General features: G+C 46.0%; 1 protein-coding gene across 2 annotated transcripts in view; it reads right to left on the bottom strand.

Annotated features, from left to right (window-relative positions):
• Positions 1–25,640, bottom strand: part of EPHB1 (EPH receptor B1) — a 430,854-nt gene that overhangs the window by 193,827 nt on the left and 211,387 nt on the right. For both annotated transcript variants that reach the window (XR_013221971.1, XM_077291285.1), the window contains exon 3: positions 20,555–21,236. Coding sequence is in view for 1 of the 2 variants with exons in the window: in XM_077291285.1 (XP_077147400.1) it covers positions 20,555–21,236 (682 nt within the window). In the remaining variant the exon portion in view is untranslated. The remainder of the gene's footprint in view (positions 1–20,554; positions 21,237–25,640) is intronic.

Here is a 25,640-nt window from a genome sequence, read left to right as displayed (position 1 = left end):
ATACAAATCGCATGCTTGTGCTGACATGACTGTCCACCGGCAAGGGAGAATCCTAAAAGTGTGCAGTGCATTCGTTGTGAGAATTCAGAAGCTGCGATGTCAGGATTCAGCTCTGCAGGTTCCAGCAGTCATCACGTGGACACTTCACTCATATGTGACTTTCATACTTGTGGTCCTGTGACAATGAGCTTCTCTTCTGCTTCTGTTTTTCACTGAACATTGAGAGCATTAGGAAGAGCAGCTCGTGGGTACATGACTAAGTGTGCAAATCGCATGTGTGGTGGGGGGAGCGCCAAAATGAATTCTTACCCCGGGTGCCAGAAACCCTAGATACACCTCTGCCGGTATGCTACTGTGAGCCGCGATTCCGGGTCTGCCTGTGTACAGTGCAGCACAGGCAGTGAGGCAGGGACTGAGGGTGTGCACAGCGAGAGATTGGAGACCCGGAGACTGCCTGTCCCAGTCTACGCCGTAGCCTGGAGCCTCATTATCATAGGAATATCCCAGTTAATAAATTGTTTTTCTAAAGCTTTATAGTGTAGTTTTAGGTCAGGGAGGGATGGTTAGGGATGAGCTAGCAAGGTGCAAACCAGGTAGTGATGGCTACTTGCGGACATGTGCGGCACTTGCGGTGAGACAAAAAAACACTGCTAGCAGCATTTTTTTCCATTGCTGCAAGTACCGCATTTGCCGGATCGCGGCAAAACTGCAAGTGCCGCACATGTCCGCAAGTCCCATAGGGAATGAATGAGGCCGAACGCAGTGTTGCCGTAAGTGTTCCGTTACATGGCAGATGCGGAAAAACTGCCGGATCTGCTGCAAAAGGCTACTCTCACATCAGCGACTTTTGCCAAAGTCACTGCCGATAGTGTCATACTCACCAAAGGGGGAGGCAGCACCAAAAGTGCCTAGGGCAGCAGAAACTCTAAATACGGCCCTGGTTATATCGGAAAAAAACTGGTGACAGGTTCACTTTAATTATTCTTACTTGTAGTGATCCTCTTATTCATTCTCATCTGGACTACAACTCTCCACTGATAGGTTTGATTGGAGTGGAGAAAGTTTGGTACAAGGGAGACCAGAGTCAGGCAGGGTTGTATTTCTGTCCATTAGCTATACAGATGCGTCCGCTTTGGGCCAGCCATTGCACTGGTTGCCCATTCACCACAGAGAAGAAGACAAACTCACCACTCTCACCCACAAAGCTCTCCACAGTTCTGCCCCACCCTATATCTCCTCCCTCATCTCTGTCTATCACCTTAGCTGTGCACTCTGTTGTGCAACTAATATAACACTAACATCCTCTGTAATGCTCCCATTTCCGTTTCCAAGACTTCTCTTGTGCTGTGCCAGTTTTTTGGAATGAACTACAAGTGAAAAGCCGATTAATACCTAACTGCCATATTTTTAAGCGTGCTTTAAAAACACATTTATTTAAACAGGCTTATTACATCACTTCACTAATTTAACTCTCCCTTGTTCTCCCTTCTAATTTTTCCTTAAAATTTGGTCTTTCTTATTCATCTGTGTCCACATGCTTCATGCACCCAATAGCCCACCGAAAATCCACTTAGGGCTCATACTCACTTGCGTGAAATACGGCCGAGTCTCGCATGTTAAAACCCAGGTCTGCCGCCGGCACTCCAGAGCAGAGCGTGCGGCCGCATAGCAAAACATGGAGCTGCACGCTCGGCTCCCAAGTGCCGAGCCGGGTGTTACCATGCGAGACTCGGCCGTATTTCACGCAAGTGAGTATGAGCCCTTAGCCAGATATGGGCTGATGACCGGATCCTGCAGTTTATTTGTAATGCCCTATTTATAATACTGATGGCCGGACCGTACATGATAAGTACGTTCTACTTATTGTGTCCCTGCTATTTCCTTATAGATTGTGATCTTGTGCGCAGGACCCTGACTCCTCCTGTAACAAGCAGAGACTTGCCGGGGATCGGGTAACTGTCAATACAGCAGGTCTTGGGGATCAATGTAATATGTATTTTATTTAAGCAGCCTAAAAACGTTAAGCAATAATTTTTATTCCGAGGAGCGCCTTTTTAAATGGTCATCGTGATTTCAACAAACTGAATAAATCAATAGTACAAGGAAATATTAGAAATATTAGAAATTTTGTAATATATCTTATAAAATAAATCTGTACCACTTATGAGCTACTTCTACCCTTACCTCCTGCCTCCTGATCTTACCATCCACTCTGAAGAAAAAAACAGCTCAAACCCATTTTGGCCAAAACATACGGACTGCCCGCACAGTGAGATGACGGATTACACATCCAATTATATTCTATGGAGAGGGGAGGGGAAGGTAGAGTGAGGAGCACTTAATGAAAGACTAGGCAGACACCAGTAACATCAGTGCTGGACTCACAGCCACCCAGCCCAGTACTGCTGTATAATGCCCTCCATGCTGCTGCAGATTAATTTGTGTACATGCTATAAGGAAAAAATAGCAGAAATCCATTACTCTCTGAGGAGATGAGCATCAGCTAGTTTACACCCACCAGCTCAGAGACAAATTAAAATTAAAGATAGAGTCTGCATGGGGTGAATGGCTGAATAATGCAGGTCCTATTATAGCCCAAAGTAGCACCACTTCCCGTGTACATACATGACAGCTTAAAGAAAATCTCTCAGCACGTTATTGCTATTTAATCTGAGAGAAGCATGATGTGCGGCAGAAGATCCTAATTCCAGATATGTGTCACTTATTAGGCTGGGTGCTGTAGTTTCCATACAATCAGTTATTTATCAGCAGAAGATTATCACACCAGGACTACATCTCACGTGCAGAACAGTCAGGCTAATCTGTGTAACCCCGCCCCTACCACTAATCGGCAGCTTGCTGATAATGTACTATGAACAGAGGAGGCTGCCAATCAGTGGTGTGGGTGGGTTATACAGAGCTCAGCATTCTGACCACTGCTACATCTACAGCTGAGAAAACAGGGATTTTATCAAAACTACAGCAAGCAGCCCAGTAAGTGATACATCACTGGAATCAGGCTTTCTTCCCCTATATTATGCTGCTCTCAGATTATATAGCACAAACCTGGGTCTAAGAACTTACATACATGTTTGCTAAATACCTGCATGTGGTGCCAGCGCCGATCTCTGCTGGCTCAGAGCAATCATGGACCACTCTTGCTGGCGATTCTGCCGCTTCTGGTGATGTCACTGTGACAGAGCAGCTGCTTCTCTTCCTCTCTGACCTGTTGACGGGACGTGATTGCCGATGTCATGCTGATTGACAGCTGGTTCCCCACTTTGGGGATTGGATGTCACGCCCCATCAACTGAGAAGCCTGGAAGAGGAAGCGCTGCTCTGCTGATATGAAACAGCAGAATCGTGGGCAGGAGCGGTCTGTGATCTCTCTGAGCCGGCATTGGGCAGTACAGGCAGATGCTAGCCCCATGAGAAAAAATAAAATAGTCCAGGTAGCCCCTTTATTTGGGAATGTTATCTAAAGTGACAGGTACGCTTTAAGCTAGAGACATAAGTTACTTATAATCTTTATTTTTCATTTCAGTTTTCCAATTGTATTATAAAAATATTCAGATAAATTGTCCAGGAAATGGTCAAACTCTGGCCGGCAGCCATGCTGTCACAGCCCACAAGCGCACATGCTCTGCTCCGTTTGGATTGTGTTCCGTACAATTATTTTTATGGACTGGACTGAGAAATTTTCTTGACTGTAGAATTCCTAAACCAAGCCGTTCATCCCTGAGTAGGCTGTAAGTAAGGTAATCCTGGATTTAGCCAAATATTAACATATTTTCCCGCTGCCAATTACTGGCGCGCATTAATAGCACTCAGATTGGTTTGTTCAGACCTGACACAGATATTAGAAAGTGGGAAATTCTCAGAACTGAGAATTCTACAACTTTCTCCGGATGTGGTTCCGCTAACAGGAACCGTTCTTATGCACAAATCCGTCCATTTCTGTATTTTCTCCAATATTTGCTATGTGAAGTATATTCCTGGTTTATTCACGTTTCCCTCTTCTCTCATTTCCTGTTTAGATGCCGTAGACTTATTTACATCCATATTCTGGTATTTCCGTATGTATCATTAATAGATATACAAGTATATACACAGGAAGGATGGAAAAATCAGTTCTGCTGAGAACAGTTTGTACATACAGAAATGTGAGAGAGCAATGTCATGGCGGCTGGCAGGACGGAGGGCGCTTACAGAGAGGTGAAGTCGGTGCTGTCAGATCATCAGCCGGTCTTGTAACACAGCAGTAGGACACTATAGGAGATGGCCAATTAGAGAAGAACCGCCATTGTGCGGACAGTCAGCGAGCGATCCTGCCCTGTGGGTGCGTGCAATGTGCACAGTGGGTGCCAATGTCACAATGAATGCTTCCAAACATTTCAGATCGCCACAGAGGGACACTACTGATAGCCGCTAGTCTCATCACGAGTAGCAGCCACATTTTCAAGTGTTTTTTTCTTCTTTTTTACAGTGAGGAAAAAGCATTGTCAGACACAAAGCAATGTTTATTTTAATCCCTTCCAAACCTGGTCATTTTTCGTTTCTGCACTTCCATATTTTCCTATCATGTTTTTTTTTTTTTTTCCATTGACGTGTCTATTTACTGGATGAGTTGTCTTTTAGTGCATTTATTTTACCAAATAATGTAACAAAAAAACAACTGGTGATTCCACTATTGTTCTTTTGGGGTGTTGTTATTACGACATTCATTGTTCATTGTGCGGTAAAAATGGCCTAGCAACTCGATCATTCAGGTCAGTATGATTGCGACTGTACCACCATACCAAACTTGTAAGGCTTTTTTTATATCTTTGTGGTTAAATTTAAATATATATATATATATATATATATATATATATATATATATATATATATATATATATATCTGGCAAAAATTAAGAGACCACTGCAAAATGTCCAGTTTGCCTGAACCAGGAGTTCAGACACACACAATCCTTTCTCCAGATAGGATTGTATGTCCGAATCGCCGCCACGCCGTTGGGCATTAAAGATCACCTTTTTTTTAATCTCTTGTGCTGTTTCCCCTTTATTGCTAATTATATATATATATATATATATATATATATATATATATAAATGGAGAGATGTAAAAAAAAAGAGCACTCATCATTTGTTATAGGAAGGTAAGCTCTGCTTAGCGTATCTGCAATCAGTAGGTCTCTTCCTGGACAGTACCTGATGTCAAAATCCTATTTTTGAAGTCATAACAGCATGCGCTGTAGTCTCTTTGGGGCATTTTAGTAATGGTTTCTTTGTAATGCTCGCCGCCAAAGGTTTGTGATCTGACTGCACTGTTACCCATTGACCATAGGTGTACTGGTGAAACTTCTCCATCCCAAATACCACAGCCAGTAGTTCCTTCTCAATCTGAGCATATCCCTGCTCTGTTGGGCCGGGGTCACACTAGAGAGGAATACGGACGTATGAGAGGTGCAAAAACTACGCATTGCACACAGACCAATGTTTCTCTATGGGGCAGCTCCTATCTGCCGTATATTTCTCGGTCATATTTTACGGGCTGAGAAAATCACAGCATGCTGCGTTTGTCAGCGTATTGTGCAAAAAATCCGCCAATGAAAGTCTATGGGGGCGAGGAAACTACGGATTACACATGGCCCATGAGTTTGACTTGCGAGAAATACGCACCGGTGTTAGAGAGAAAAGCCGGTAATTCAGTGCTGTGTACAGTAAAATCACACTGACAGATTAGAAGAGAATAGGTAGAATAAATGTCTACACATAGATTAGGGATATATATATATATATATATATATATATATATATATATATATATATATATATATATATGTCATTGACACACGCACATATATACAGGTCCTTCTCAAAAAATTAGCATATAGTGTTAAATTTCATTATTTACCATAATGTAATGATTACAATTAAACTTTCATATACTATAGATCAGGGCCGGCCTTTGCCCTGTGCGACCTGTGCGGCCGCATAGGGCGCCGATTTGAGCCTTTGATTTAATTAGCAGTTAATCATCGGCTGGCCCGAGGGCGCTCGCACCTATTGTGGCGCCCGCCGCCGCTGTCCCACTCCCAGCGGGCGCTCGGCTTTGTGCATGTGACGTTATGTCACACGCACAAGCCTTTCTCCCCGCCGGGCAGGGACAGCACGTAGGTAGGGAACTTTAGTTCCGCCTACTGCTGTCCCCAGCGGGGAGAGATTGGCTGTGTGCACAGCGTGTGACATGACGTCACACGTCCCTGGGCGCCGCCGCTCTGTTCCCGGAAAGGAAGAAGAGAACAGAGCAGAGGAGGACCGAAGAGCTGAGCTGCGCCTCTGTTCCGTATGGCTGCCCGCCTGCTTTCTGTGCACAGGACCTGTGATGAGGTCACAGGAGGGGAGGAGTCAGGGGTCACATGATCGTGACCTCCGAAGTTGTGCTGGTTGGCAACTTGCCGCTGCAGGATGAGGTAAGTAATGGCTGTGTGTGGGGTCAGGAGGTGTACAGTGTGGATGTAGCAGAGCTGTGTGTGTGCGAGGTGTGGGGAGCGGAGCCGTGTGTGTGCGAGGTGTGGGGAGCGGAGCCGTGTGTGCGAGGTGTGCAGAGCGGAGCCGTGTGTGTGCGAGGTGTGCGGAGCGGAGCCGAGCCGTGTGTGCGAGGTGTGCAGAGCGGAGCCGTGTGTGTGCGAGGTGTACGGAGCGGAGCCGTGTGTGCGAGGTGTACGGAGCGGAGCCGTGTGTGCGAGGTGTGCAGAGCGGAGCCGTGTGTGCGAGGTGTACGGAGCGGAGCCGTGTGTGCGAGGTGTACGGAGCGGAGCCGTGTGTGTGCGAGGTGTACGGAGCGGAGCCGTGTGTGTGCGAGGTGTACGGAGCGGAGCCGTGTGTGCGAGGTGTGCGGAGCGGAGCCGTGTGTGTGCGAGGTGTACGGAGCGGAGCCGTGTGTGTGCGGAGCAGTGTGTGTGCGAGGTGTGCGGAGCGGAGCAGTGTGTGTGCGAGGTGTGCGGAGCGGAGCAGTGTGTGTGCGAGGTGTGCGGAGCGGAGCAGTGTGTGCAAGGTGTGCGGAGCGGAGCAGTGTGTGTGCGAGGTGTGCGGAGCGGAGCCGTGTGTGCGAGGTGTACGGAGCGGAGCCGTGTGTGTGCGAGGTGTGCGGAGCAGTGTGTGTGCGAGGTGTACGGAGCGGAGCCGTGTGTGCGAGGTGAGCGGAGCCGTGTGTGTGCGAGGTGTACGGAGCGGAGCCGTGTGTGCGAGGTGTGCGGAGCGGAGCCGTGTGTGTGCGAGGTGTACGGAGCGGAGCCGTGTGTGTGCGAGGTGTGCGGAGCAGTGTGTGTGCGAGGTGTGCGGAGCGGAGCAGTGTGTGTGCGAGGTGTGCGGAGCGGAGCCGTGTGTGCGAGGTGTGCGGAGCGGAGCAGTGTGTGTGCGAGGTGTGCGGAGCGGAGCAGTGTGTGCAAGGTGTGCGGAGCGGAGCAGTGTGTGTGCGAGGTGTACGGAGCGGAGCCGTGTGTGTGCGAGGTGTACGGAGCGGAGCCGTGTGTGTGCGAGGTGTGCGGAGCAGTGTGTGTGCGAGGTGTGCGGAGCGGAGCAGTGTGTGTGCGAGGTGTGCGGAGCGGAGCCGTGTGTGCGAGGTGTGCGGAGCGGAGCAGTGTGTGTGCGAGGTGTGCGGAGCGGAGCAGTGTGTGCAAGGTGTGCGGAGCGGAGCAGTGTGTGTGCGAGGTGTACGGAGCGGAGCCGTGTGTGTGCGAGGTGTGCGGAGCAGTGTGTGTGCGAGGTGTACGGAGCGGAGCCGTGTGTGCGAGGTGAGCGGAGCCGTGTGTGTGCGAGGTGTACGGAGCGGAGCCGTGTGTGCGAGGTGTGCGGAGCGGAGCCGTGTGTGTGCGAGGTGTACGGAGCGGAGCCGTGTGTGTGCGAGGTGTGCGGAGCAGTGTGTGTGCGAGGTGTGCGGAGCGGAGCAGTGTGTGTGCGAGGTGTGCGGAGCGGAGCCGTGTGTGCGAGGTGTGCGGAGCGGAGCAGTGTGTGTGCGAGGTGTGCGGAGCGGAGCAGTGTGTGCAAGGTGTGCGGAGCGGAGCAGTGTGTGTGCGAGGTGTGCGGAGCGGAGCCGTGTGTGCGAGGTGTACGGAGCGGAGCCGTGTGTGTGCGAGGTGTGCGGAGCAGTGTGTGTGCGAGGTGTGCGGAGCGGAGCCGTGTGTGCGAGGTGAGCGGAGCCGTGTGTGTGCGAGGTGTGCGGAGCGGAGCAGTGTGTGCAAGGTGTGCGGAGCGGAGCAGTGTGTGTGCGAGGTGAGCGGAGCCGTGTGTGCGAGGTGTACGGAGCGGAGCCGTGTGTGTGCGAGGTGTACGGAGCGGAGCCGTGTGTATGAGGTGTACGGAGCGGAGCTGAATGTGTACGAGGTGTATGGAGCGGGAGCGCGTGTGTACGGAGCGGAACCGTGTGTGCAAAGTGTACGGAGCGCAGCCGCGTGTGTAGGAGTAGCTATGTGTGGCCATTATATGGTACGAAGTATCATGTGCGGCCAATATACGGTACGGAGCATCATGTGCGGTCATTATACAATATGGAGCATCATGTGCAGCCAGTATACAGTATGGAGCCTCATGTGCAGTCATTATACAGTATGGAGCATCATGTGCGGTCATTATACAGTATGGAGCATCATGTGGGGTCATTATACAGTATGGAGCATCATGTGGGGCCATTATACAGTATGGAGCATCATGTGCAGCCAGTATACAGTATGGAGCCTCATGTGCAGTCATTATACAGTATGGAGCATCATGTGCGGTCATTATACAGTATGGAGCGTCATGTGCGGTCATTATACAGTATGGAGCGTCATGTGTGGCCATTGTACACTATGGAGCGTCGTGTGTGGCCATTGTACACTATGAAGTGTCGTGTGTGGCCATTGTACAGTATGGAGCGTCGTGTGTGGCCATTGTACACTATGGAGCGTCATGTGTGGCCATTGTACAGCATGGAGCGTCGTGTGTGGCCATTGTACACTATGGAGCGTCGTGTGTGGCCATTGTACACTATGGAGCGTCGTGTGTGGCCATTGTACAGTATGGAGCGTCGTGTGTGGCCATTGTATAGTATGGAGCGTCGTGTGTGGCCATTGTACAGTATGGAGCGTCGTGTGTGGCCATTGTACACTATGGAGCGTCATGTGTGGCCATTGTACAGCATGGAGCGTCGTGTGTGGCCATTGTACAGTATGGAGCGTCGTGTGTGGCCATTATACAGTATGGAGCATCGTGTGTGGTCATTATACAGTATGGAGCGTCGTGTGTGGCCATTGTACAGTATGGAGCGTCGTGTGTGGCCATTGTACACTATGGAGCGTCGTGTGTGGCCATTGTACACTATGGAGCGTCGTGTGTGGCCATATTTTTTTTGTTCATAATTATTGTTTACGAAACATTGTGATCAGAAGTGCTAAATGGGGTTGGGGCGTGGCTAGTTGTGAAATGGGTGTGGTCAGAGGTGTGGCCTAAAATTTGCAGCGGCGCGCTACGCGCGCCGCTGACTTTGTCCCTCTTTCCCTTCCTCAAAAGTTGGGAGGTATGAATTAACAAAGCTGCCAATTGTCCGGGGGGGGGGGGGGGCAATGGGGGGATTCATTTGTGGAATTTACAAAGTCTTACATGTTTCTAGTTACTTATCACCTGCTCACCTCTGCCACCCTAGGTTTAAATGAGTAGATAGATGGTGATAGATAGTAGCCTGTGGACTGCACTAATAAGACCTTTGGTCCACACCTAACCTTTTCCAGGGAGGAATAGCATTTGTCAGGCAAGATGAGCCCTAAGAAAGCGTCTGGTGCACAGAACAGGAAGCGAAAGGCCTTAGCAGAGCAGGCAATTCAAAAGCAAGCAGGGGCTTTAAAAAGACTGTTTGTAAAGTCGATTCGACTTCAGATGTTCCGCAGCAAGAATGTGAAATAAGGAGTGGTATGGACACAATTCCATTGGAGCCAGGAGAACCGTCAACGTCATTGCAAATTGCACACGGCACCTGACCTGCTGCCACCCATCCGGAACGCCTCTCCATTCTGGCCGTCATCTCTGCGCTCCGATTGGCTGTGAGCGTCAGGCAGACAGCCAATCAGAGTGCAGGGGTGACTGCCAGCGAGGAGAGGCGTTGCAGACGGACGGCAGCAGGTGGGGTGCGATGCGGACCGGAAGTAAGTGAGCGGCAGGTATGCCGTTCGGGGGTTTGCGAGGACACCCAGATGGTGGGGAAACCCTTAATGGGATGCCCCTGACTCGATAGGGCTGTAGACCGAGAGTCATTTTTTAAACTTTTGGACCGCTTTAAAGCACTTTATAACTCCCGTTATTGCAGTATTAGTGTATTTGGATATTCTTGAAGTGTTTTGCAGGGAAACACAAGTTTTCTAAGTAAACGTGTTGTCAATACTAAAGCGTTATTGTTTTCTTTCAAAGTTTGGGGGGGGGGCGCCGTCTTGCAGTCTCGCACAGGGCGCCTTTTGGGCTAAGTCCGGCCCTGCTATAGATTCATTATCCACCAACTGAAATTTGTCAGGTCTTTTATTGTTTTAATACTGATGATTTTGGCATACAACTCCTGATAACCCAAAAAATCTGTCTCAATAAATTAGCATATCAAGAAAAGGTTCTCTAAATGACCTATTACCCTAATCTTCTGAATCAACTAATTAACTCTAAACACATGCAAAAGATACCTGAGGCTTTTAAAAACTCCCTGCCTGGTTCATTACTCAAAACCCCCATCATGGGTAAGACTAGCGACCTGACAGATGTCAAGAAGGCCATCATTGACACCCTCAAGCAAGAGGGTAAGACCCAGAAAGAAATTTCTCAACAAATAGGCTGTTCCCAGAGTGCTGTTGGAAGGAAACAATGTGGCAGAAAACGCTGTACAACGAGAAGAGGTGACCGGACCCTGAGGAAGATTGTGGAGAAGGACCGATTCCAGACCTTGGGGAACCTGAGGAAGCAGTGGACTGAGTCTGGTGTGGAAACATCCAGAGCCACCGTGCACAGGCGTGTGCAGGAAATGGGCTACAGGTGCCGCATTCCCCAGGTAAAGCCACTTTTGAACCATAAACAGCGGCAGAAGCGTCTGACCTGGGCTACAGAGAAGCAGCACTGGACTGTTGCTAAGTGGTCCCAAGTACTTTTTTCTGATGAAAGCAAATTTTGCATGTCATTCGGAAATCAAGGTGCCAGAGTCTGGAGGAAGACTGGGGAGAAGGAAATGCCAAAATGCCTGAAGTCCAGTGTCAAGTACCCACAGTCAGTGATGGTGTGGGGTGCCATGTCAGCTGCTGGTGTTGGTCCACTGTGTTTCATCAAGGGCAGGGTCAATGCAGCTAGCTATCAGGAGATTTTGGAGCACTTCATGCTTCCATCGGCTGAAATGCTTTATGGAGATGAAGATTTCATTTTTCAGCACGACCTGGCACCTGCTCACAGTGCCAAAACCACTGGTAAATGGTTTACTGACCATGGTATTACTGTGCTCAATTGGCCTGCCAACTCTCCTGACCTGAACCCCATAGAGAATCTGTGGGATATTGTGAAGAGAAAGTTGAGAGACGCAAGACCCAACACTCTGGATGAGCTTAAGGCCGCTATTGAAGCATCCTGGGCCTCCATAACATCTCCGCAGTGTCACAGGCTGATTGCCTCCATGCCACGCCGCATTGAAGCAGTCATTTCTGCCAAAGGATTCCCGACCAAGTATTGAGTGCATAACTGAACATTATTATTTGATGTTTTTTTTGTTTGGTATTAAAAAACACTTTTATTTGATTGGTCGGGTGAAATATGCTAATTTATTGAGACAGGTTTTTTGGGTTATCAGGAGTTGTATGCCAAAATCATCAGTATTAAAACAATAAAAGACCTGACAAATTTCAGTTGGTGGATAATGAATCTATAGTATATGAAAGTTTAATTGTAATCATTACATTATGGTAAATAATGAAATTTAACACTATATGCTAATTTTTTGAGAAGGACCTGTATGTGTATATATATATATATATATATATATATATATATATATATATATATATATATATATATATATATATATATATATATATATATATATATATATATATATATATATATTTATATTTAATACAGAGCTAGATAGCAGAAAAGCTGATAATTCAATTGCCGGCTTTTCCTATCTCCTTATCAAACCTGACAGGATATGAGACATGGTTTACATACAGTAAACCATTTCATATCCCTTATTTTTTTACATATTCCTCACTACTAATGTTAGTAGTGTGTGTGTGCAAAATTTGGGAGCTCTAGGTGTTAAAATAAAGGGTTACATCACTGAAAAAACTGGCGTGGGCTCCCGCGCAATTTTCTCCGCCAGAGTGGTAAAGCCAGTGACTGAGGGCAGATATTAATAGCCTAGAGAGGGTCCATGGTTATAGGACCCCCCTGGCTAAAAACATCTGCCCCCAGCCACCCCAGAAAAGGCACATCTGGAAGATGCGCCTATTCTGGCACTTGGCCTCTCTCTTCCCACTCTCCTGTAGTGGTGGGATAGCTTTTAAGCTATCTAGTGCTGTATGAAATATAAATATATATATACAGTATGTGTGTCTCACTGACATATTTATATATATATATATATATATATATATATATATATATATATATATATATATATATATATATATATAGACTGTATATATGTTGTCACAAATATTTGAGCCCATGGATCCATTCTATGTCCATTTTACAAGCCGTCGAGAAAATCTCGCCCTACAGGTGCCATACGGAGGTTTACATGCACAAAATACGCAGCCACACCCTGCCTCAGGATGACATACAGATCACTGCTCAGGGAACATTTCTGCGTATTTGGTCTGTAAAAAACGGACAGTATTTTTATACGTTGTGTGTGACTCCAGCCTTGGTGTAAGGGATCTGCTTGCAAATGTGAGTGGCTGTTTGTTCTGCATTAATGTAGCTCCAAGGCCTTTTTCTGAAGCATCACATTGTACCATCAGTTCTCGATCCGGATCGAAATACTTTAGGGTTGCTGCATCTGCAATAGCCTTCTTTACTGATCGGAAAGCAGTTTCCTGGCTTTCGGTCCATTCCCAGAGCACATCTTTGTGGGTTATTTGTCTCAGTGGTTCGCACATGTATGACAGATGTGTGCAAAATTTGGAGAGATAATTTACCATGCCCAAAAATCGCTGTACTCCACAAACATCAGTAGGGGTAGGCAACTCTTGTATTGCTCTCACCTTTTCAGGATCCACATTTACACCGTTTGAAGTCCGACGATGTCCAGTGTATGCAACTTCTGTCATTTTTCAGTTTGAATTTGTCCATGTTCAGCTTGATTTGATATTCTTTGCATCTGTACAAAAATTGTATCATCTTCTGATCGTGATCCTTGATTGCAGATTCCATATCTTCACCTTCTCCCACTATTAAGATATCATCTGCTATTGTTTTCACTCCAGGAAACCCTTCCAAAGCCTGCATCAATTTCTGCTGGAACAACTTTGGAGCAGGTTTTAGTCCCATGGGCATTCTCAGCCATTTAAAGCGTTCAAATGGTGAAGAAAATGTCAGTAAACTTGATTCTTCGGCCAGTTCCAATTGCCAGAATGCATTTTTTACATCACATACAGAAAATATTTTAGCCTTTGATAGATCTGGTAGAACATCATCTAATGTCGGCATTGGGTCATGATGTCTTTTCAGTGCTTTGTTGAGTGGCTTGGGATCCAAGCATATTCCTAACTTGCCTGATGGTTTCTGCACTATGACCAAGCTGCTGATCCAGTCTGTGCTCTTATGGACTGGTGCTATCATGCCTCTTCTCTGTAAATCCTGCAGTTCTACTTTCAGTGGCTGCATTAAAGCTACGGGCTCTCTTCTTGCAGGTAGTCTGGTGGGCTGCACGGTGTTGTCAATTTCTAGCCTATATTTACCTTCGAAGCACCACCATCACCTTCAAATAAATCAGCATACTTCGCTTTTATTTTCTGATTATCCAAATTGCTCTCTGCGTTTAGTGTGTTATCTTGTATATATCCTGGGGAACTTCAACAGACATAACGTTCTGAGACTATACTTTTATTAAGTCCATTGCCTGAGCTGCTTTTACTCCCAATATTGGTACATGGTTACCACCACGCAACACGGTAAATTCATCTCTATAACTGTTTCTGTTACATGAGTTCCGTATTTTGAGCTTTCATGTCCCCATCGGTTTCAGAACACTTTAGTTGTATATCACCAGTACCTTGTCAGTTGGCTCAATAGAAACCTGTTTGTTCAGCAGAAGACATGGAATTACAATGCAGCTTGCTCCACCATCCAGCTGACATCTAATGGGCTTCTCATCCAACAAGAATGTTGCATACAGCTGCTTGGCATCCTTGACCACTGACTGCCTGACTACACTGACTTTCTCTGCTGCAGGCCGCAGTCGTAGCCATGTAATGTCCTCTGCACTGTCCATGTCTGGTGTCACAGTGTGGAGCTGTCTGTGCTGTTTGCCTGTTCCCAGCCTGCAGACAGCTGAGAAATGATTTTTCCTGCCACATGACCTGCAGGTTTCCCCACATGCTGGACACTTGTTTTTTTCTCTCTCATGTATTTTCCCACAATTCTTGCAGTGGACAGTGCTTGGTCTTGTTTTCCCTTTCGTAGATACTGCATGGACCTTCTCATCATCTTTCTCACTGGTGCCTGCCATCATCTTCAGGCTGGGTTTTGTCAGTTCAGCAGTCCTGCAGATTTGCAAGCATTTCTCTAAAGTTATGTGTCTTTCTCTCTCAGTAATCTTTCCTTGAGGTGACTGTCTTTTATGCCACACACCATTCCGTCTTTGATTAGACTGTCCCTGATCTCTCCAAAGCCACATGTTTCTGCACGTCTCCTCAGCTCTGTCAGAGACCTGTCCACATTTTCACCATCCTCCTGATGCCTGGTGGAAAAATTATATCTTTCCACTGTCTCATTCTTCTTCAGGTCACAGTGTTTATCAAATGCCTTCACAATATCTGCTAGGAGGAGGTTGTCTGTGTCTGGGAGTAAGGCATACCTCCCAACTTTTGAAGATGGGAAAGAGCGGCAAATTTTAGGCCACGTCTCTGACCACACCCATTCATAATTAGTCACACCCATATCCACGTCCCAACCACACCCATTTAGCACTGCTGATCACACTGTTTCATATACAATAATTATAAACAAAAAAATATGGCCACACAGTGCTCCATACGGTATAATGACCCCACATGATGCTCCATACTGTAAAATGGCCACACACAGTGCTCCATACTGCATAATGGCCACACAGTGCTCCATACTGTATAATGACCGCACATGATGCTCCATACTGTATAATGGCCACACATGATGCTCCATATTGTATAATGACCGCACATGATGCTCCATATTGTATAATGACCGCACATGATGCTCCATACTGTATAATGACCACACATGATGCTCCATACTGTATAATGACTGCACATGATGCTCCGTACTGTATAATGGCCGCACATGATGCTCCATACTGTATAATGACCACACATGATGCTCCATACTGTATAATGACCGCACATGATGCTCCATACTGTATAATGACCGCACATGATGCTCCATACTGTATAATGACCCCACATGATGCTCAATACTGTATAATGACCGTACATGATGTCCATGCTGTATAATGGCCCCACATGATACTCCATTCTGTATAATGACCACACATGATGCTCCATACTGTATAATGACCACACATGATGCTCCATACTGTATAATGACCGCACATGATGCTCCATACTGTATATTGGCTGCACATGATACTTCGTACCATATAATGGCCACACATAGCTACTCGTACACACACGGCTCTGCTCCATACACCTCGTACACACATGGCTCTGCTCCATACACCTCATACACACGGCTCCGCTCCGTACACCTCGTACACATTCAGCTCCGCTCCATACACCTCATACACACACGACTCCACTCCGTACACCTCGTACACATTCACCTCCGCTCCATACACCTCGTACACACACGGCTCCGCTCCGTACACCTCGTACACACACGGCTCCGCTCCGTACACCTCGTACACACACGGCTCCGCTCCGTACACCTCGAACACACACGGCTCCGCTCCATACACCTCGTACACACATGGCTCCACTCCGTACACCTCATACACACACGGCTAACTGCACAGACTTCTCCATACCTGATATGTCGATCTGCAATCACAGCAGCAGAGGCCAGTAACAGAGGAGCCTGTCAGTGTCCATCCCACCCTGCTCAGCCCCACTCATTCCAAGCATGATTAGTTTACTAGCCAGGCATGAGATTAGCTCAGCAGTCCACTGGTCTGCTGCTTATTGCGGCACCCAGGGCTGTGTTCGGCAAATAAGCCCTGGAGGTGGTGACTGACTGTGTTGTAAATTATGTACCTCAAAGAACAGAAGTGTCCCCTCTTAGTGTCTCCCTCTCTGAAGTTCTGTACCGCACGCACACTGGAGACTCACTCAGGAACATACCCGAAGGGGAAGAGGCGTGGTCTAACACAAGGGGGCGTGACACATACCTCATACATTTCTCCTCTCTCCCTCTGAGCTGTACCACGCACACTGGAAGATAAACAGACTGCAGGGGCGTGGCTTAACACAAGGGGGCGTGTCGGTTGCTTCTCCTGCTGTCTGCGGGATCAGAGCGTCATGTGCTGGACAGCGGGGCAAAGCATCAAAACCTGGACAGTCCCGCACAATGAGGGACGGTTGGGAGCTATGAGTAAGGTGTGGGCTAATTCTCCGCCATTTTCCCCAATTAGGTAATAAAACAGCTTTTCTTTCCATTTGTCATCAGTGGGGGCCACTGTCAGATCCACATACAGTGTAAACTCTTCCTTCCAATGTCTCCAGGTCTGGGACAGATTACATGACGTGACATCCAGTATCTGAGGCGGCTTCAGACCAGTCTTCATTTTGCTGTAATGTCAGGGAATCTGCACTTATAGGTGGTGTGATCCTCTGCACAGTCCCAGCCTCACACAGGATTTGCAGGTTCTATGCCCAGCTGCCACCATGTTCTGTTAGTTGGTTCCCGTCATGGATCACACTGTGTTGGTAATTACAGGCTCGTTATTACATGCTGTGTCATCCTCCATTACATGAGTCTCTACAACAACTGACCAACAAGTTCCAACAACAGAACAGAACACACATAAGTAGTGAGACCCCTAGAGGCCAAACCATCATATAACATTGCTACAATTAGCTTATCTCAGGATGTCCTAGTATTCGCCTGCATCGTCTGGGGTTTAAGAAGATTAGAATAGTCCAGACTGACAGCAGCCACTATCAATGCTTGTCAGCAGATCCTGCCAAAATTGGTGAAAAATCGCACAAAAAAGCAGTCTAAAGCTCATGTTGGATGGACTTTTATGCGTCAGCCACATTAAGCAATGTGTAAATGTCCAGGTACTGACCCCATCATGTACGCTATGACTCTGTTCATGCTTTCATCTTTCACATCATTGAACTACTTAGTAAACATGGGCCAGCCTGTCTTTCATCAGAATCTTGGAAGCTGTTGTATTGACCTTGTCTAAATGCTTTCTCACCATTTTATGCTACTCTTTAATCCTCTGAATGAGTAATTGGCTGTTTTTTCCCAAAAGGCCAGGGTGCATTTAACACGAAAATAAAGAACCACTTTGCATTATGCTGAAGTCACACTGCAGCGGACAGGATTATAGATGGAAAAGCACTTTTTTCGTCTTGTCCCGAGAGGTTAAGAATGAGGTGAGACCTTGGCTTGATTAAGGTTTGAGTGCAGAACCCTTCTAAATAATAAGTATTTGTATTTAATCGCCACCGAGCACATAAATAAATCCTGAAAGCCAAAGCGGATAGTATGTGCCACAGTCTGAGATACCAGGCATGGCGTATTACTGTGTGCTGACGTAGCTGGTCTGTGCCATTATCTCCTAGAAGACAATCAATCAAGCTCATAGCTATGTACAGTATCTGTCTATAGCAGCTCTCTGTCTATTGCATCTATCTATAATATCCACCTATGTACAGTATATCTATCTATAGTATCTAAATATATATGTTATATCTATCTGCAGTATCTATTTATATTCAGCATATCTATCTATAGTATCTACCTATATACAGTGTACATGATATCTATTTATAGTATCTACCTATGTATGGTATAACTGTCTATATTATCTACCTATATACAGTGTATACAATATCTATCTATAGTATCTACCTACATACGGTATAACTATCTATAGCACCTAACTATATATGTTATATCTATCTTTAGTACTTACTCAAACACAGTGCATACAATCTGTCTATAGTGTCTATCCGTATACAGTGCATACAATTTCTATCTATAATATCAACCTACATACGGTATATCTATCTACAGTATCTACGTAAATATGGTATATCTATCTATAGCATCTACCTATATATGTTAAAGCTATCTTTAGTACTTACTCAAATACAGTGCATATGATATATATCTATAGTGTCTATCCTTATACAGTGCATACAATTTCAATCTATAATATCAACTTACATACGGTATATCTATCTATAGTATCTACGTAAATATGGTATATCTATCTATAAGATGAGATGCAGGGAGAGGGGCGAAGGAGCTTACCACGCTGAGAATGTGTAACTGGAAATTTGGCCTGGAGTACTCCTGAGGTTGCCGTTTCCACTGGTGATCACAGGAAGGTAGACGAAAAATAGGGAAAGATTCCGGCACAACCATCCAGGGATAAAACGGATTCTTCAGTCAAACGTTTGAATAAAGAATCCGTTTTATCCCTAGATGGTTGTGCCAGAATCTTTCCCTATTTTTCGTATAGCTATCTACAGTATCTACCTATATGCGGTATGTCTATCTATAGTATTTACCAATATACAGTGTACACCGCAATATCTTTTTATAGTATCTACCCATATACAGTATATCTATTATCTATTCATCTATCTATCTATCTATCTATCTATCTATCTGTCTGTCTGTCTGTCTGTCTGTCTGTCTGTCTATCTATCTGAACTATACCTGTAGTGGCTGTTTTGAGGTCTATGACTCCTGGAATGGCTCTTGCACACACAAGCACTGCCACGACGGGCAACACTGTAATTGCGCTCATAGGTGAGGATGGTGGTTGAGCTGGCAGAACATGCGGTAATACATTCATAAGCGGAGGAGGGCACCGTTTAAATGTGTTCTGTGGGGTGGTGATTGGCTCATACATACAGAGGTGTCACTAGAACAAACAATTTCATTTGAAAAGCCAGGAAACAGATAAGATACAATTATGGAAATGTATTAATCCTGTCTCATAATTAGACTGCCTAAAATTAGAAGATGAGCCAAAATGACCACAGTGACTCCAAGCTTTGTGACAGATCTAGAGCATAAAAGGCACTTGTCACTTCTTAATTGGCTGACTTTCGACCAATATTTTGTGCCAATACTCTTTTCTCCTCCTTTCTAGACACTTTGAAAGAAGTTGCAAAAAAGAGCCAGAATTCTGAAAGATTTGGAAGAATAAATCTCCAGTGTTGGCCCCCGCAAGGAAAATCTACTATTACCTGTAATGTACTGTAAGTGAATGGCGGTCGTAGTCTCTTATTCTTTCAGATACATCTTAATTAAATCATTTACCTAGAAAATGAAACTTTCCTAGAAGAAACAAGACTTCAACGTAATGTAGAAAACCAATATGTCAACCTTATAGTGCTCACAAAGCTACAGAACCGTACTGGATGGGTCTATGTAATTGGTGACAGAAGGTGGAGGTTGAATGTGAGACCGGTTATTAGAATAAATTACTAGAATTTAAGTAATTAGTAATGTTCCAAAGCAGCCCTCATGGTAACCCTCACATAGAAGAAGTTATATATCTGCACAGCATTGCTCTGCTTGAGACCTACAGTCCTCGACCAGATGGTGGTGGCTTGCCATCTGTCCTTTATGTCTAATTCTAACATTTAGGGATGAGAGCAGCCAAGAATCGTCTTGAGTAACCTTTTGCTGTGTCCACTACTTAAAACATTAGACTGTAAAGTTCTTAGATGCGGGTTTCACCTATGGGGCATGAGTTTCTTTAGAAAATGGAGGTACCCATTCCTCGAATTTCAATGCAGCGGAGAGGTGGATAGTCCCAAATGACTTCCATGGGAGTTCGAGAAAGGCCAAGCTCAGCTTTTTGAACATCCCTGGAAGACATCAGAAAGAGGTGTGTATTCATGGCCACCTCACCAGTAGAATTCGGTGCTAGAAGAGGGACAGTAGACCCTTTTTTTATATAGGTCGGCTGGGATGTGGATCTGTTGTATCTCAGACATTTGTGGCATATGTGTAGGATGTCTAAATATCTGAGATAAGAACACCTCTTTAATCAGGTCCCGAAAACATTGAAGGATATAACATCCACTCTACATACTGTCGACAGGATATCGTTAGACATTTGGACAAGATAGACAAGTTCTTACCTTTACAGACAGTGTGGTTCTCGGGTTCATATCCAGCTTTGCAAGTGCATCTTCCTATAGGAACCATCCATTCGCCATCTCCATTACAGTACAGTTTAATATGTACATCTACTTCCTCTGCATTTGGGATACAGGTGCCTCTTGATATCACCAATGATGTGCTTTCTGCCCCAGTCATGGTTTCAGGGAAGACTGCAAAATTTTGAACCACACTTGGGCACTTTTTGAAGAAGACACGAACGGAAAGGAGCGACATGCATGCTCCATAGTCCTGGAAGGCTAAATAGAAGCCACTGCGAGTCAATGGACCAAAACTGCGAACCTCTGTGTTCACCTTCATCAGCCTCCCACCAAAGTCCACTTGTGAGAAACTCTCGTCGGCAGCTATGGTGTCCACTTTAAGATAAGGGGCATCATTCCAAAAGGCAGAGTCTTTATTTGCAACATGGGAGTCTGTCTCGTAATAATATAAGTTAAATGTCTCCTTACAAGATCCTGGCACATTGGGGAGACTACTACAGTCCCGCACAGTGAAACGCATTTCCACATAGACACGTTGGGCGTTCCGCCTTGGAATAAAGGTGGTGCGGAGCCAGTTGTTTTGGTTAGGCCCAAAGACATTACACACTTGATATGTGCGGATAGTGTTGAGGTTTTCATCGTAGCCACTTACTTCTTCCCACTGCAAGAAAAAAAAATTACAATGATATATTCTGGAAAATATCCATATACACTTGTGTAGCAAGGGTCTGTAAATCTGTGGCACAGTGTCAGATTACTACCTAAATAGTGACCTTGTGATCATCCTCGTATTAGTAGGAGCTGCGTAGATTGATACAGAGTGTATTTTGGTGACAAAAGGATCAGCATAACTTATGCTCTATTCATTAAAGCCCCACTCTTTCTATGTGTAGGGGTCCAGCTGGCGGTACTATTCATTGACAACGGCGGTACTATGGTTGACAACCTTCCTTGTATGACTGTGCATGGAGATAACGGCCAATCACCAGTAGGACTGCCTATTAGACTGACAGGCATAGAAAGGAAAGGAACTTCTCTCTCCATGCTGTCCAAAATGGGTTTGCCAAGTGACAGGTTCACAAGTTTTCGAGGAGCCAAACTCAAGAGCTCCATACAGTGACGTGTAGATAGAGTGAACCATATTTCCCCTTCCTAACAGAGAGGTCATGTAGGCTGTAACTTTGCTATTGGCTTTCGCAACCAAACCCAAGGAAGATGCTACCAAGCCAAGAATAAATCCATTGGCCTCATCCTATTGATTTTGGTTTAGTCAACACACTTGGTTTGTCATCTAGAGCAACTGTGACATTCCTCATCCATGTACATCCTCTCCTTCACCCTAGCTTTTGTATATAACAACTGGTTTAATACATAGTGGGCAAAAAAAATCAAACAAACCTTTAAAGGGCTATTTTCATCTTCAAGATCCTCTCTCAATATGTAATAGGTGCAATAATAATATTAGCAAATACCACCAATTAGAAATGTACAGGGTGGGCCATTTATATTGAAAAACCTGGGTAAGCCATTTATATGTGTGATGCTGTAAGAATCTGGCTGCACTCGGATGTCACCCGAGTGCAGTCCTATTGAGCGTGTCGATTCAAACAGGGAAAAACGGAGAGTGGACCCACTGGACCGTGACGACGAACCCCTCTCAGACGAGCTGACCAGGTGGACCGCCCCCTATACAGGGAGAGTTAGGGGCAGGCCCGTGAGGGACTATCGCCACGGAAGCTGGTGGGTCGACTGAGATCAGACGGGAACACAGCAGGCACAAAGGGAAAGAGGGAACAGAAAGGAACTACTGAGACGAGGGAGAAGAAGGGAACGCTACAGAGGCACGGAGGCTGGCAGGACAATATGGAGACACTGAGGCTGACGGGAGCAAGGAAAGGATATAGGAGCCGGGCAGGTACCGCAGAGGAAAAGGAACTGAAGGAACACGGCAGGAACACAGGAAACAGGCGGGCACTGCAGAGAGAGGAGGAGACCCAAGGTCAGAGAGCTAGGAACGCACATAGACCACAGGCGACCAGAAGCACTTGTAAACACAAATGAACATCAGGCACAGAGGAGCAGCAGGAAGCAGTTTACATAGCAGCGTGGGAGCTACTTCCGGGTTAAAGTCCTCCAGAATGACAGAGAGGACAGGAAAGAGCGCCAACAGAGGAATCAGATGTGCGCACGCGCAGAGCTGAATGCGACGCGTGCGCGCACCCGGCGAGCTGCAGTGGGGAGAGGCGGCGGCAGCAGCGTCATGACAGTACCCCCGTCTTTACGCCCCTCCTTTTTAAGACTAGAAAGAAACCGGGACAAAATACGAGGAGCCCGAATGTTCTCTCGAGGCTCCCAGGACCTCTCCTCAGGACCAAAACCCTTCCAGTCAACCAAAAACAAAGTTTTCCCTCTAAGTTTTTTCATGGCTAGCATGTCCCTAACTTCAAAGACATCATCCTCGGAAACAGGCGAAGGAGAACTAAGGTTAGAAGAATTAAACTGATTAAAAACTACAGGTTTAAGGAGAGACACATGAAAAGAATTAGAAATACGCAGAGAGGCAGGCAACTTAAGTTTGTAAGAAACGTCATTAATACGAGACAAAACTTCGAATGGACCGATATAGCGAGGGCCCAGCTTATGTGAAGGGATTTTGAGACGGATACATTTAGAAGAAACCCAAACCTTGTCCCCAGGATGGAATATAGGAGAATCGAGACGTCTTTTGTCCGCATGTCTCTTCATCCTAACTTGAGCCAACTCAAGGGCGGACTTGGTCTCCTGCCAGACCCTGGAGAACTCTCTAGACAGAAGATTAGCCGCTGGTACAGTAGAGACAGGAGGAACCGGAAGAGGAAGACCAGGATGTTGACCGTAGACGATAAAAAATGGAGATTTGTTAGTGGCTTCGCTGGAATGGTTATTGTAAGAAAACTCAGCCCATGGCAGTAAGTCAGACCAATCATTCTGATGAGAATTGGAAAAATGACAGAGATAAGTTACCAAGGTCTGATTAGTACGTTCCACCTGGCCATTGGACTGTGGATGGTAGGCCGAAGAAAAGTCAATCGAAATGTTCATAGATTTGCAGAGGGATCTCCAGAAGCGGGCGGTGAATTGAACACCTCGGTCAGAAACAATATGTAAAGGAAGACCATGAAGACGAAAAATATGGTGAACAAAAATCTTTGCCAATTCGGGAGCAGAAGGTAAACCTGGAATAGCGATGAAATGAGCCATCTTGGAGAAACGGTCCATAACCACGAAGATGACGGTGCAACCAGAAGAATGAGGCAGATCAGTGATGAAATCCATAGATAAATGTGGCCACGGAGTGGAAGGTACTGGCAAAGGATGTAAAAGCCCGGAAGGTAGTTGCCTGGGAATCTTATTCTTGGCACAGGAAGGACAAGAGGCGACAAAACTTTGGACATCCTTAGACAACGTTGGCCACCAGTAAAAACGAGAGATCAAACGAAAGTTTTTTTTTAAACCAACATGTCCAGCCAGTTTGGAGGCGTGACCCCAAAGTAAGACACGTCTCCTGTTACCTTCAGCGACAAAGGTCTTACCTGGAGGCAAAGAAGTGAGAGAGACTGGAGCAACCGTGATGACTCTGGCAGGATCGATGATGTGCGCAGGCTCCTCCTCCATATCCACCGCCTGGAATGACCTAGACAGAGCGTCGGCTTTGGAGTTTTTATTTCCTGGCAAGAAACAAAGTTCGAAGTCAAACCTGACGAAAAACAAGGCCCACCTGGCCTGCCGAGGATTAAGTCTTTGCGCAGAACGAATATACGCCAGATTCTGGTGATCTGTGTAGATTATAAAACGATGTAAAGCCCCTTCTAAGAGGTACCGCCACTCCTCTAATGCCAACCTGATTGCCAAAAGTTCTTTATCACCGATGGAATAATTATTTCCTGAGAAGGAGAAGATCTTTGAGAAAAAACCACAGGGCACAAGACGACCAGAAGAGGATTTTTGTGAGAGCACAGCTCCAGCTCCAATTGCAGAAGCATCTACTTCAAGGATGAAGGGTTTATTGGCCACTGGACGATGAAGAATAGGAGCGGAGGCAAAGACTTGCTTGATGGACCGGAAAGCCTCTTCGGCCTCAGACGACCACTGATGAGGATTGGCACCCTTCCGAATCATGGAGGAGATTGGAGCTGAAAGAGAGGAAAAGTGAGGGATAAACTGCCGATAGTAGTTAGCAAATCCAAGAAATCACTGAATTGCTTTCACTCCAAGAGGACGTGGCCAGTTGAGTACGGCAGAAACTTTTCCCGGATCCATACACAAACCAGCGTCAGAAATGATGAAACCCAAGAAGGGTAGAGATGACTGTTCGAAGACACATTTTTCCAGTTTTGTGTACAGCCGATTCTCTCTCAAACGCTGAAGTACTTGCCATACATCTCTTCTGTGGGTAGACAGATCTGGAGAGAACACAAGGATATCGTTCAAGTACACTACAACACAGGTGTAAAGTAGATCCCGAAAAACATAATTTACGAACTCCTGGAAGACTGCGGGTGCATTGCATAAACCGAATGGCATAACTAAATATTCATAATGACCATCTCTGGTATTAAACGCAGTCTTCCACTCGTCACCGGAACGGATACGGATCAAATTATAAGCTCCTCTGAGATCCAATTTGGTAAAGATTCGTGCTCCACGTAGACGATCAAAGAGTTCTGGTATGAGAGGAAGTGGGTACTTGTTTTTGATCGTGATAGTGTTGAGACCCCGGTAGTCTATACATGGGCGAAGAGAACCGTCCTTCTTTTTAACGAAAAAGAACCCAGCTTCTGCAGGTGAGGAAGACTTTCGAATGAAGCCTCTGGCCAGATTCTCTTGGATATATTCGGACATGGCTTGAGTCTCGGTAGAAGACAATGGGTAAATACGACCTCTAGGTGGAGTAGAACCAGGAAGAAGGTCTATCGGGCAGTCATAAGGGCGGTGCGGCGGTAAAATCTCCGCTTTCTTCTTGTTAAAGACGTCCGAGAAAGCGCAATAGGCTGGAGGAATTCCCACGGATTCCGAAGCAGACCGA

This window comes from Ranitomeya variabilis, chromosome 2 (genome assembly GCF_051348905.1).
Source record: "Ranitomeya variabilis isolate aRanVar5 chromosome 2, aRanVar5.hap1, whole genome shotgun sequence".
NCBI classification, from domain to species: Eukaryota; Metazoa; Chordata; class Amphibia; order Anura; family Dendrobatidae; genus Ranitomeya; species Ranitomeya variabilis.
This window is presented reverse-complemented; position numbering and strand designations above follow the sequence as displayed.